Source organism: Brassica rapa, chromosome A09 (genome assembly GCF_000309985.2).
Source record: "Brassica rapa cultivar Chiifu-401-42 chromosome A09, CAAS_Brap_v3.01, whole genome shotgun sequence".
Classification (NCBI taxonomy): Eukaryota; Viridiplantae; Streptophyta; class Magnoliopsida; order Brassicales; family Brassicaceae; genus Brassica; species Brassica rapa.
This window is the reverse complement of record NC_024803.2, coordinates 39,564,507-39,578,937: the sequence shown is the minus strand read 5'-3', so window position 1 is coordinate 39,578,937 and position 14,431 is coordinate 39,564,507. Positions and strand designations below refer to the sequence as shown.

Here is a 14,431-nt window from a genome sequence, read left to right as displayed (position 1 = left end):
TTGTGAATATATAAAAATAATATAATAACAGGTTCTTACTTATATAAAATATCTATACATATAGATTATTAATTTATAATTTTAATGAGACCATATATTTATATAGAGTTTTCTAAAAAATATTATCTTATAATTTTATCGATTTGTGTGAAATTTTGAACCGGACTTAGTTGAGACCGACAAATTTATTAATTTATAAAAATTATTAATTTATCGAATATTAATTTATAGAGGTTCCACTGTACTAAGTGTTGGAGTTAATGGTAGTGTAAGATAGTAATTTTTATGTATTATGTTCAAAAACCATAAAATGTTACTCCATTTTCATCATGTAAAGTGATATACATAAAACACACAAAATTTTAAATTTCACTTTAAAAAAATATCATTATTGAAATAATAAATAAGATAACTTATCTAATAAGAAAAAAAATGTAAAATACAATTGGTTAAACAGTTTTCAAAAACATTAACGTAACAATGTCAGAATATCTTACATTTTAAAATATTAAAAACTTTATAAAACATTATATATTATAAAAAAAATGGAGCATTTCTGCAATTAATTTTTTCAAAACGTCATTTTACGTTTATTGGCTTTTATTTTATTTCTCGCGAAAACACCGAAGCAAACACTATTGCAAAAACACTCTCATGTATCCTTGGTCTTCCAGGTCTCGAATGCCATAGGCTAAACCTGTGTTCTAAGATGCGTATGTGGAGACCATTAAATCACCGATAATACGCTGGCAGAACTTTGCCGTTGTTTGGTAAAATCAGAATAAAAATTGTAAAGGGTAAGAAAACTTCAAGTAATTTTGATTTTGTACTCGAAACTTCAAATAAGAAAATTTTAAATAATCTTGATGTTCCGAGGGCAAGAGCAGGTTACGGTGCTGCAAGGGAGAAAAATGCTCAGCTCCGGGAAGCTTTGTCGGCTGCCAACACCGTCATGGCTGAGAACATGACCCAAATGATGGTCATGGCATTGATGTTTGATCTCATGGCGGATGGAAACCTGGCGCTTGCGGAGATGTGGTATGTGAAAACTTAAACCCCAACCGCACACTTGAAGAGCAGGCGGAGCTAGAGCGGCATACCGAGCGCCGTAGTTCCAATCTCCGGGACGACCTGAACCTTTAGGTTTATTTTTTCGGTCTGTAATATATTTTGGATATTACAAAATTTTAATATATTAGATTTTTATTTTAATTTCTCAAATTTAAATAATTTTGCAGAATTTATTATCTTATGAATTTATAATTAAAACAAAATATTTTTTAAATGAATAATTAGTAACGATATTAATTGGCCGTAAACTAGTTGTAAAACTTACGACTAATTCACGTCGAATGTCGATGTGAATTCGTCGTAAATTTACGGCCATCTAACCTGATTTTAACGACCAATTTTACGACAGTGTAATGACCACATTTTACGAATTATTTATGATGAGATATGTGGACCTAATATTACGTCTACCAAATCATTTTACGATGATTTAAAGACTATGACGCATTAAGACGAGCTACTAATGACGATTGGAGAATCGTCGTAATAGGAGATTAACGACGATTTAACAATAAATTGTACAGTTGTTAACCCTCTGTTTTGTTGTAGTGTGATTACTAAGTTGAATCTACCACTTATTTGTTAAATCTAATCATAAATTGAGATCCTAAATTGTGGAAACCATGTAAAAGTGTTTAGCCGCCATAGATTCTGGTTTTTTCCTTACGTTGAAGACTGGGACAAAAATGTAATTTGTCAAAATGCAAAATTTACAACTACAATAACCCTAGCAAATATTGAAATGAAACATGAACTTTGTCCATAACTCCGCGCTTGCGCGGGGGCAATGCCCCTAGTTAATATAATATGGTTTGTTTGTCAAACCCTCCACTCTTTTACGCTTAAATGCATTCTAACTATCAAACCACACTTAAGTTTTTTGTTTTGTATATCCGCGATATTGTTTAACTCATGAATATATGTAAAAATACTAAAAATATATTTCTGATTAATCTTCGACTAATTACTGATTAACTGATTCAAATTTAGGCCCAGACAGTCCGCACGCGTGACACAGCCTAATCTTGAACATTGGGCAAAAATGTAATGAAAGTTGTTGTTGTTCAAAAAAAAGATTAAACTTTTCTTAGTTTAATTTAAAATATTATTAGAATAGTATAATTTCAGGTATTATGAGAAACTATAAGGGTCTAACTGGTGATTTTTATAGGAACATTAGAAATGAGTAGGAAAAAAATACAGAGGAATAAAATTATAAGAATAAAAAAAAATTATTCCTTGTTTATTTTGGAGAGAAACAAATTTGTTTTATACTCCTCGATAATAAAATGAATGAGAAGGAATGTAAATAAAAAATTCTTCTTTGTAAATGGTAAAATAATAAAAAAGGAATAATAAGGAATGTATTGTTCCATTTCATTCATTAATCACCAATTAGACCCTAGGTTTTACAATCTTAAAAAACGAACGCTAATATCTATGGACTATATATATGGGGGCTTATATTCAGAGCCGTGACAACTAACAAATATTTGAAATATTGGCTTAATTAGGACATATTTTTGATTGAATTTTTTACATTGCATATTACAGAATTGTTAGCTAATATGACTTATAGGTAAAACTTAAAGTGATTAATTTCACTGCTATATACATTTAAAAATCTTTAAATTCTTTTTTTCTATCCTAATTTTAATTTTGTATATTTTGATAGAAAGCATATTGTTCTTCAGCCTAAATCACTATTAAAATTATAGGAACTGATTTCTTTTAACCTATTATTATTTTTTAAATAGGCTAAGTAAGGTTTGTGATAGAAATTCATTATTTATAAAATTAGATATATTGTAAAAGTTAGATATAAAATATAAAAAAATTGGTATCATATTAAATTTTGTTTCACGAAAATAACTAATTATTGTGCTATGAATCTGTAGAACAATTTAGTAAAACAAATTTAAGGCTTATGGCATCAAAAAACCTTTACACGGCTCTGCTTATAATATGTTTGAAACAAATAAAGCAACATATTTTTTTGGAAACCAAAAACTTTTTTTCTTTAGGAATTAGGAGGATCAAAATGGTACACTGACGTCCTTGCCTGACATCTGGCAAGCGGGCATTTTTATTATAAGGATAAACAGAGACTCTTTATTAAAGAGGAAAACTGAAAACATCTTATTTATGGGTTGGAGACTCGAGATCTAATTGGAAGAAAACAAAGCAGTGATACCCACGTGGTTACTAGTTATTCACCATGACACAAGTTTATATTTTCAGATACGAGCCATTCGAATATACGGGTTTCGGATCTAAATATTCTATTATCCTCAAATATTCGATCATTTTAATACATTTTTTTTAAAATATAAATTATTTAAATTAAAATATAATATTATAAATTAATGTTACATATAAATATTAATATATCAACTATAATTATTAATAAAATTTAATATATTTTTAAAATTCAGACATCTAGATTTAAAAATAAAGATATACTCGCTTTGACGAATCTAAAATTTTGCTATCCAGATTTGAGTATTCTAGATATCTTATTTTCAGAGCTTCTTGGATTCGAATCCCAAATCAGATATGAATCGTAGATAATATGTCTCAGTCCTAGTTCAATGTATATCTTTATATTTTCTTTAAATATATTACTATATTGTAAAGTTATTTTTCTTCTAGTATATACCTAAGTTTTTCTATTTTTAACAGAAAATAAAAAATGTTATTTGACAATAATAATATTTTTTTTATTTTTTTCTTAAAATAAAAAACTCTACTAAAGATATCCATAAAACAAATCCATTTTTATACTAAAGTTTATAAAGAAAAATACAGAAATGGATATAAAATTGGGTTTGAAATGGTTTAAATACTTCAGTCAGTCGTTCTCCTGTCTCATGTGTTTCGTGAGAAATAACTAAACATATGTTTAGTTTTTTTTTTCCTGAGTAAACACATATGTTTAGGTTATAAACTTGGTACTTTACAAAATGACCCTCAAATTGTATCTACCAATACAAACGACTCAAATAGACTAGAGAATTTGTACTCTCTACACACCACTTTTCTCCTATTTGCACTCCATACTCTATATCCCTCCAATTTTCTTCCCCCCAACATTACCATTTTCCCCCCATTCAATGATATCCCACCTTTGTTAGTATATTTAGCTAATTTACTCAATAGACTATACATATTTGTCTATTCCTCGAAAAGATTGTTGACTCTTACTTCTTGCTTTTTCCTATTTTCCTCTCTCTCTCTCTCTCTCATCTATTTCGCCTGATTCGTTTTCTTTTTCTTCCTCCTTTCGTCTTGCTGAGATCTAGAAAACCCTAGAACGGGGAAGATCGCCAAGATCGAGGGGAAGATCAAGATAGAGTTAATATTGATGGGGAGAGGGAAGATTGTTATCCAGAGGATCGATGATTCGACGAGTAGGCAAGTCACTTTCTCCAAAAGAAGAAAGGGTCTCATAAAGAAAGCTAAAGAACTCGCTATTCTCTGCGATGCAGAGGTGGGTCTCATCATTTTCTCCAATACCGACAAGCTCTATGACTTTGCCAGCTCCAGGTTTCTATTTTCCTTATTGAATCCCTAGATCATTTCACAAATATATACATAGATATAAACAAATTTATATGTATGTCTATATTTATTAACGAAAGTATATATGTACATGTACTTATGTAATATTGTCATGTACGGGTAATGTACTGTTTGCTTGGAAGGGTTGGATTAAAAAAAATTGAGCAAAGAATGGTGAGATTATATTTCAGTGAGATGTGTTTAGCTGTGTGCTCTGCGCATTTGTTGTGTACAAGTTTGTGCATCTTGCTCATTTCAGTATACAAGGTGGTGTATATATATATTGATTACAACTATTATTTGTAAAGGAAAACAAAAAAGAAAACTATCTAGAGAAGCTTAAGCTCATTATGCTCGTGGCATAGTGTGTATGTGACAACCCATCCTCTCACTAGGAACCTAGGTTCACAGCGCTGCAGCGCACCGACCCCAACCCCTCCATTATGAGTCCTCTCTGACTCCATAATTAGGTTGTTGGTGAGACTCGAACCCAGGTCCTCACCCTTTAACAACACTCCTCCAGGATGAGTTGTCACCAATTGACCTGCAGATCAATTGGTGACAACTCATCCTGGAGGAGTGTTGTTAAAGGGTGAGGACCTGGGTTCGAGTCTCACCAACAACCTAATTATGGAGTCAGAGAGGACTCATAATGGAGGGGTTGGGGTCGGTGCGCTGCAGCGCTGTGAACCTAGGTTCCTAGTGAGAGGATGGGTTGTCACAAAAAAAGTCGACTTTTTTTGTGACAACCCGCCCCGTGGGACTACCCGCCCATGGGCCCCAGGCTCACAGCGCTGCAGCGCACCGACCCCAACCCCTCTATTATGAGTTTTCTCTAACTCCATAATTAGGTTGTTGGTGAGCCTCGAACCCAGGACCTCACCCTTTAACAGCATTCCCACAGGACAAGCTGTCACCTAAGACTGAAAGAACTTCAGGGTCACCGAACATGGCAGGGGATCAGTCAGGAACACCCAGTTGTGAGCGCTGCCATCGCTACCATTTTGGAGATTGCGTTATGTGTTTTGCATGTGGGCGGTTAGGCCATGTGGCCAAGTATTGTCGATTTACAAAAGTGGATGGTACTGGTACCGGACAGGTTACAGCACCAACGACACTAGCAGCGGCTTCAAAGAAGTGTTATGGCTGTGGCCAGCCTGGTCACATTTTCAGGGATTGCCCGAGGGGGGGGACGTGTAGAGAATCCATCACCAGCTAAGCGCCAGGCTATCGCACCACGAGTATTTGCTGCAAGAGGCAACGAGAGAGTTGAGCCGGCTGATGGTATGTATCTTTTCACTTTGGTAGTTTACGTTTGTGCATGTTGTCTTTTGCGGTTATCATGTGTTTAAAAAAAAAAAGTCGACTTTTTTTGTGACAACCCGCCCCGTGGGACTACCCGCCCATGGGCCCCAGGCTCACAGCGCTGCAGCGCACCGACCCCAACCCCTCTATTATGAGTTCTCTCTAACTCCATAATTAGGTTGTTGGTGAGCCTCGAACCCAGGACCTCACCCTTTAACAGCATTCCCACAGGACAAGCTGTCACCAATTGACCTGCAGATCAATTGGTGACAGCTTGTCCTGTGGGAATGCTGTTAAAGGGTGAGGTCCTGGGTTCGAGGCTCACCAACAACCTAATTATGGAGTTAGAGAGAACTCATAATAGAGGGGTTGGGGTCGGTGCGCTGCAGCGCTGTGAGCCTGGGGCCCATGGGCGGGTAGTCCCACGGGGCGGGTTGTCACAGTGTATGTGGACATGTGTATCATTGTGTTTAAATATATCATGTACAAATATGTATATAATTTGTGTGTTTATTTATACATCTGTTATAAATTACGTATCTGGAGTGGCATTATGACAGCCAAATTTAGAAACATCTGGGAAGTAGAGGACGACATATATGTATTCAAAGCTAAAAAAACAAGTACAACGTTGAAAAATAAAAGAGTGATTAAAGGGAATGTGCGAGATGATCACCATAAAGTGATGAGTTTTCACTGATCAGTATTCTAACTACATATATACCACTGTATCAATATATTTCATCAAAATATTTTATTTTATACTTGAACTATTTATATCTTAAGTTTAAAGTATAAGCTATCCACTGTTAAAATAATTACCATTGGATATTGAGTTTAATATAAGTACCACTGTTAAAATAATTATAATAGGAGTCATCAATATGTGAACTTGACCTAGAAGCTAGTACAAAGTTATAAAATATATATATGACTTCAAAATGTGAATACTTCGTATTTATTTTGAAGATACATTTTTCCAATATGTTTAAAATACATATTGTTATAGCATATGATACATTTATAAATCATGGAGAAAAACATTTATGTATGGTATGAGCCTGACGTATATTAGTTTTTTCTTATGTGATAAATTCTTTATAAATTCTTTATAAGAACTATGAAGATTCTGAAAATTTAAAAAGAAGTGAAGGATTTGTTTTTCCTAACATTACAAAATAGAACTATTATTTGCCTAGAAGGAAGTAAACACTATAAACTAACTACAGTTTCAATATACTGAAATGAACAGTTTGAAATCGACTATTGAACGATTCAACAAGACCAAGATGGAGCAGCAACAACTATTGAACCCTGCGTCAGAAGTTAAGGTACGTAGACTATTCAAAAATGGCACAATACACAAGAGGAGCTGCAGTTACACTAATAAAGATCTTAATCATGTTTCTATATTATTGAACTTGAATTTGAGAGTTGATGAGGTAGATTGTGTTGTTGTAGTTTTGGCAGAGAGAGGCCACAACTCTAAGACAAGAACTGCACTCATTGCAGGAAACTCATCGGTATGTATACGTACTTGTTTTAATTTTGTGAGTAATTTAATTATGAATTTTAGGCTAAAAATAACTAGTATTTTAACAAGTGGTTTAGCTCATGTTTCTTTTATACACTAGTATTGATTCTCAACAGAAGCTCATCCCATCTCTTTATCTAGTTTTTGTTTATATCTATTCAGCTGAAATTTTGCGTATCTAGCATGTCTACTGTCTTGTTCTTCTAGCCACCATCACCATCTTTTCTGGTGATAAATTGATAATATTTTTTACATTTTGAAAAGGCCGAAATACATATAACAACATAGATCGTACGTCCCTAATGTTTATATGTGTATTTATGACGACTGTGTAAACATGTAATTAAGGGCAACAAAAAAACTGTACATGCATAAATCACAATAAACATTTTGTATGTAGCAGACAACTAATGGGACAGCAATTAAATGGTCTGAGCGTTAAGGAGTTGCACAATATAGAAAGCCAACTTGAAATGAGTTTACGTGGAATTCGTATGAAAAAGGTAAGGTTTATCTCTCTATATACACATATATTAAAGTTAGATGATATATAGATGCTGTGACGATCCAGATACCCTCGTGGGTCTTCAATAGAGCCAGATGTCGGTATGTCTAAACTCTTGTTTAGTATGATACTGTTCACGGATTTGTTTTCGGGTTAATTGTTTTCTAAAAAGAGTTATATTTAGAGGAGTTGGACCAGATATATATTACATTTTTTTAGGTCTAATATCCAGTGAGAGACATGGATTGCTTATTTATTCTAAAATCTTTCGCTCAAACCAAAGACAAGAAACTATAGCTTTGATACCAATTGGCTGTAACATACAAAATACCCTCTTGGATCAGATGCTCTACAAGAACCAGATTAGATGCCTTTCGTTGGGGGCAGATGTTCTACAAAAACCAGATGTCTGTAATTAGATGTCAAATTTCTCAATTAGTATGATATTGTCCAGACAAAGTTCTTATAGATTTATTTTTGGGTCGGTTTTTCTCCAAAAAACATCATACTAAACGGATGTTTATATGTATATATATATAGGTTTAATATCTGATGTGGATCTTAGATTGCATATTTATCTAACAACCCTTTCCTTAAACCAAAGATCATAGAACTTTGGTTCTGATACCAATTTGTAGTAACGGATTCTGGTCATACACTATGATAGACCTAGACCAGATGCATTTTGTTAGGGTCATACGTTTTACTAAAGCTAGATGTTCATCACCAAATATCCAACTTCTCGTCTAGTATGATATTGTTCACCTTAGACTTGAACTATCACAAATATTTTTCTTAAGGCGACCATTACCCAAAAAATCTTGTACTAAGTGAAACTGAATTAAAATAAATGTATTTAGACTTTTTGATCTAATATATCTATATAAAACTTAGATTGCTTATTTATTCTAACAATAGACTTCCAACAAACGAACAATCAATCATAGAACAATGTAACTTAAACCGAACAATCTGATCATAGAGCAATGACATTGAAACTAATCATATATTCTCGAATTTTGCAGGAACAAATTCTGACCAATGAAATCAAAGAACTCACCAGAAAGGTCAGTACTAAATGATTTATATCAGTTACAATTTTGAAAGATCAAACGGTAAATGTTTATGTTTGTGTTTACATTTTATAAGTACGAGATGAACTTTTCTTCAATAATAGATCCTTTTGCAAACTGTAACTAAACGCAAATGTGATCTTGCAAACAATATTTCTTCCTTTTTCTGATTTTGGTTTCTAGTTTTTTTTTGTTGCTGAAAATTTTTGAATGATATTAATACTCAACAAATTTTGCAACGCAAATAATATTTCTTCTTTATTTTTTGTTGATTCGCTTTTGCGTTTACAATTTACGGTAAAAATATTTGTTCGATACGAAAAAGAAACTAAATATGTTGTGTTTAACTATGAGCGTAGATATAAAATATTTACACATGTAAATACAGATACAGTGTAATACATATGATCTTTTGTTTTTGAAAAAAAAAGTAATTAAATACATATGATCTATGTTCTCATTTTTTATTTTCCAGGTTCTTATATATTAATGGTTCATCTTTGCAGAGGAATCTTGTTCACCATGAGAATCTTGAACTGTCGAGAAAAGTACAAAGGATTCATCAAGAAAACGTCGAGCTACACAAGAAGGTTGAATAAAGATACAAGCTTCATTAGTTACTCTGCGTTGAAAATATAAATATATAATTTAAAATCTCCCAGACATATGTTTCGAAGTTAAAAAAGTGGTATTGTGGTAACTGATTGTCTTGCAGGCTTATGCAGTGTCAATCAGAAATGAACTGGGAACTCGTGATATTGAAGATACAGCCGATGAATCCCATGCTCAGGTTCGGCTGCAGCTAAGTCTGCCTGAGCAATCCCATTATGAGACCTCAACAAATAGCTAAGATCATAAAACGTCTAACGACTTGTTCGTTCTTGATTCTCTACACCCTTCACACTTATATATATATATATATATATATATCCGTTTATTTATATTATTATATATATACCTCGTTTATGTATACTTAAGTATGTTTTCATGCAGGAAAAAGTTTGAGAATACTCATGTGGAAGAAAAAACGAAAGGTTTGATTTTGTATGATACATATATAAATAGTCTCAAGGGAAAGCAATAGAGCATGTCCATTGTATTCTTTTAAGCTTTCTCAATTGGTTTAAGGTATATAATAAGACATTTATATATATATGTAAACACTTAAAAATATAGTTAGATAGGGCTTTCGATTTGAGTTTTGGTTTGATTGCAGTTTAAACTTGTTCAGTGAATAAACTATTACTTAATGTCCTTATTGCAGTTCAACTTGTTTTGCTTTGATATTATTTTTTCAGTTTAATATTGATTTGGTTTAAAATACTTTAATCAGGGTTCAGTTTCTTTTTACTTTTAGCTTTAAAATCCCTAATTTAGTTGAGCCTACTCCAGATGATAGAATACGCAAAACAGTTCCCAACAATCAGGTTTGAAGATGAAACCATGAAGGCGTGAATCTAGTTTCTTAAGTCCAAACTACAACACTGATTGTTAGGAACTGCTTAGATGTGCATACATAAATGGAATAGAGCAATCTGGCATAGAAGAAGAGATTGAAGGATTTGGTTAGGAAACCACATAAGAAATTGTGATAAATCTATCAAGTAATATATAAGAGGTGTATCCATGGATACACATCACTATTCACCTGGATAGTGTAAGAGAAATAATCCACTTTCAAAAGCCAAGTAGTTTAATTGCCCTCTCTACTAAGGAAACATCACTACTAGAAATATTTGCTATAAAGCCTATAATCACGGCAAAGCTAAAAGGCTATTGAAAAACGCCACGTTGCTCTCGAACGAGAACATTTGCGGCTACATTAGCTAAAAATTATTATGGTTATTCGTGGCTAACTAGCTACTACTTTACTCAAATCATCCGGAGTCGGTGAATCACTTATTCTTCACTTGTCCACTATCGGTGCAGACATGGCGGTCCAATCAAGTAACACTGGGTTTCTCCTCTTCCTTTACAGATAATTTAGAAACCAATATGAGATTCATATTTAACCTCCAATCTCTACCACAGTTAAACCCGGAACAGAAGTTAACTCCATTTTGGATGCTCTGGAAAATTTGGAAATCAAGGAATAATTTAATATTCAATAGTGTAACGATTAATCTTGAACGTGATGCGGACTATGTGGCTGCAGAGGTTTGTGATTGGTTAAAGAAAACAGCTACGAACCGTTGTTTCTACTTCTACTCCACGAAGAACTTGGACTCCTCCTATGGAAATGTATTACAAATGTAATGTGGAATCGTGGATGCTGCATACAATGCACATAGCCATGAAACCTCTGCGGTTGGATTATTAGAGATTCACATGGAGTAGTCAAATATTGGGCAATGAGTTTTCTAGGATACTCGTCATCAGCACTTGAAGCAGAGAGTAAAGCGTTATTGGCTGCTATTCAATGCTCTACATGTTTGGGTTACAAGACAATAATTTCTGAAAGCGATTGTGAAGTGTTGGTTAAAAGTCTGCAAACTCAGGATCGAGACTACAGAATATCAACTATCTGCTCAGATATCAGACAATGGTGTAATCAGCTCGAAAGCTTTCAATATCGGCATGTCCACAGGAAAGCGAATGCTGTGGCGAATGAACTTGCAACACGAGTCCGTCCGTCCGAATCAGTCATTTTCTTCTTCTTCTAGTTTCATTCCATATTGGTTAAACAATGTACTATGTAATGATTACATTCATCAATTCTAATATAAATCATTTTGAGAAAAAAAATGATAGAGATTATTATTATTTTTTTGTCAGCAAACAAAGCAGATTCATGTTAAGATATAAGATTTTTTATTTTATTTTATATTTAAGATTTGATGTTATAAGTTTGAAAGTATTTTCTTTTGGATTTAGATTTACAATTATTATTTTATGTATATTTAAGTATAAATATTAAAATTTATAATTGTGAATTTGAAACAAAATAAGTTTAAACAGATTAATCGACTATGCAGTTTTGCTTATTATGCAGTCGGATTTTCAACCACATTCCACGGGTTTTATATAAAAATTAAACCAAATCAGAGATTTTTTTAACCATGTTTATCATCCACCTAGTAATTATTGATCTGATCAATCGCTAATTTTAAAACATGGTATATATTAGCCCTGCGACTTCGGTTTTCCGAAACCGAACCGAACCGTCGATTTTCGGTTAACCAAAATTTTAAAAAACATTTCTGAAGGTAACCGAATTAAATTTCGGTTCGGTTCGGTTTTCGGTTATTTTTGGTTTTCACCTAAATTTCCGAATATACCCGATTTTTATGATTTTCGGTTAATTTCGGTATAGATTTTTTAAAAAAAATTGGATTTTTCGGTTAAATTCGGTTATTTTCGGTTATTTCGGTTCGAATTTTCGGTTATTTTAGGTTATTTTTGGTTTTTCCAAAAAAAAAAATCAAAATCAAAAACCGAACCAAACCGAAAACCGAATTATTTTTTAAAATCGTAGCGAACCAAACCGATCTCGAAAATATAACCGAACCGAAAATCGAAAATATCAGTTCGGTTCGGGGCAAAGTCGCAGGGCTAGTATATATACTCAACTAATCCACTTGACTTTTTTTTGGGGGGGGGGGGGGGGTAAAATGTTAAATCACTTGACTTATCTTAAGTTCAAAGACTAGAGATTGGTTGCAATAGTATTTCTTTTTCTTATGGTTGAAACAGTATATTTGTACGAAGAAGAACCAATAAATTGCTCAATCTTTCAATTGATAGTGACATTTGAATCGAACGAAAAAGATTGGACAACTAACTACGCGATAACATTAAAGAAATAATCAAACCGAACCGGCCCACGAAATAGCAATTATAATTTAAGCCCCTTTACTTTCTCTTTCTTTCTTAAAGTACCCGTTTCTTCTTCTTCTTGTTCAATCACAGAACAACAAAACTTGAGAAGAAAAAAAAAAAAGGAAGAATCTCTTCTTTTTTATGAAATGGCGAAAGCAGGAGGAGGAGGAGGAATAACGAATGCAGTAAACGTAGGAATCGCTGTCCAAGCAGATTGGGAGAATCGAGAGTTCATCTCCCACATCTCTCTCAATGTTTGTCAGAGTCGACGACAAAGAGCAAGTTGGCAACTTTGAATGAGAAGCTGGATGTTCTGGAACGTCGCTTGGAAATGCTTGAGGTTCAAGTTAGTACCGCCGCAGCTAACCCTTCTCTCTTCGCTAAGTGAAATGAATAATAGCCTTTTTAATGATTCTTTCATCTCTTCTTCTACATATAAATACAATCCACTCATGAAGAAGTGTTGTATCATTTCCTCTGTGTTGATGTATATGATCTTTTGTATCCCAAAATCATTTCTTTAAGTTTTTCTTCCTTCTCATCATTGTACGCTACATTTTTCTAAATTTTTCCTGGGACAAAGTAAAGATGAAGGATCATGAAGTGGAGTGGGTTGAAGCCCAGAAGATAGAGACAAGCGCTGACTTATTTTGGAAAGCCCAGCTTTAGCCCAGGAGGACAGGCCCTGACTATAGGCAACACATACCATTTTTATATAAGAGCATCTCCAAAGGCACTCTATTTTTTCCTCTATAATTTACACTAAAATAGAGTAACTCTATTATAGAGTTAAATTTGCTCCAATGATTCACTCTATAATAGAGTTACTCTATAATAGAGTGAAATATAGAGTAATCCTATTTTTTTACTCCAAATATAGAGTGAAAAAACAAGAATACTCTATATTTCACTCTATTATAGAGTAACTCTATTATAGAGTGAACCATTGGAGCAAATCCAACTCTATAATAGAGTTACTCTATTTTAGAGTGAAGTATAAAGAAAATTATAGAGTACCATTGGAGATGGTCTAAGCGATGGAGCAACACTTAAAAGCTGATACTTGGCGTCTGGGGATGTAAATATCCTTTTCTTTATAAATAAACCAGAATGAATGTCTCAAAAACAACTCAATCTATCTTCCTGAAAAAGAAAAAAAAACTCAATATCTCTCTCTCTATATATATATATATATATATATATACTCTAATTCTAGTTATATACTTTTTTTTTTTAACACTGAAGGATTTATATTCGAACAAAGATCAATTACAAAGTCCAGCGTTTACAACAAAACCTGGAAGAGAGAGTCCGGCGTTTACTACCAAACCCGGAAGAGAGAGCCGACGAACCAACCAAAGGTTCTCGGAAACAACAGCCTACACATGGGAAACAAAGAAGAACAAACAAACGCTTAAATTAACCAATCTAAACTAGAAGAACGAGAACTAGATCAAAAGAAACCCAACTATATTGAGAATTACAAAGCATGTAGACTTCTTCAGAGCTCCTTTGAACGAGGCAAGGCAAGGTAACCATCATGGATAAAACCTCCGGCTTGCG

The 14,431-nt window shown here is 33.3% G+C and overlaps 1 protein-coding gene and 1 pseudogene across 2 annotated transcripts; both read left to right on the top strand.

The window, feature by feature from the left end:
- The first annotated feature begins 27 nt into the window (after positions 1 to 27).
- On the top strand, positions 28 to 13,412 carry LOC103842472 (agamous-like MADS-box protein AGL17). 2 transcript variants are annotated; one of them, XM_033280820.1, is made up of 8 exons: positions 28 to 4,617; positions 7,190 to 7,268; positions 7,399 to 7,460; positions 7,872 to 7,974; positions 9,002 to 9,043; positions 9,556 to 9,639; positions 9,765 to 9,922; positions 10,043 to 13,412. In XM_033280820.1, exons 1-7 carry the CDS (start codon positions 4,436 to 4,438, stop codon positions 9,897 to 9,899), a joined length of 687 nt encoding a protein of 228 aa, XP_033136711.1. In that variant the 5' UTR covers positions 28 to 4,435; the 3' UTR covers positions 9,900 to 9,922; positions 10,043 to 13,412. The 2 variants fall into 2 exon arrangements, with proteins under 2 accessions (XP_033136711.1, XP_009117344.1); XM_009119096.3 differs by having other exon boundaries at positions 39 to 4,617; positions 7,875 to 7,974.
- On the top strand, positions 13,003 to 14,337 carry LOC117128438 (annotated as a pseudogene).
- Positions 14,338 to 14,431: the final 94 nt, after the last annotated feature.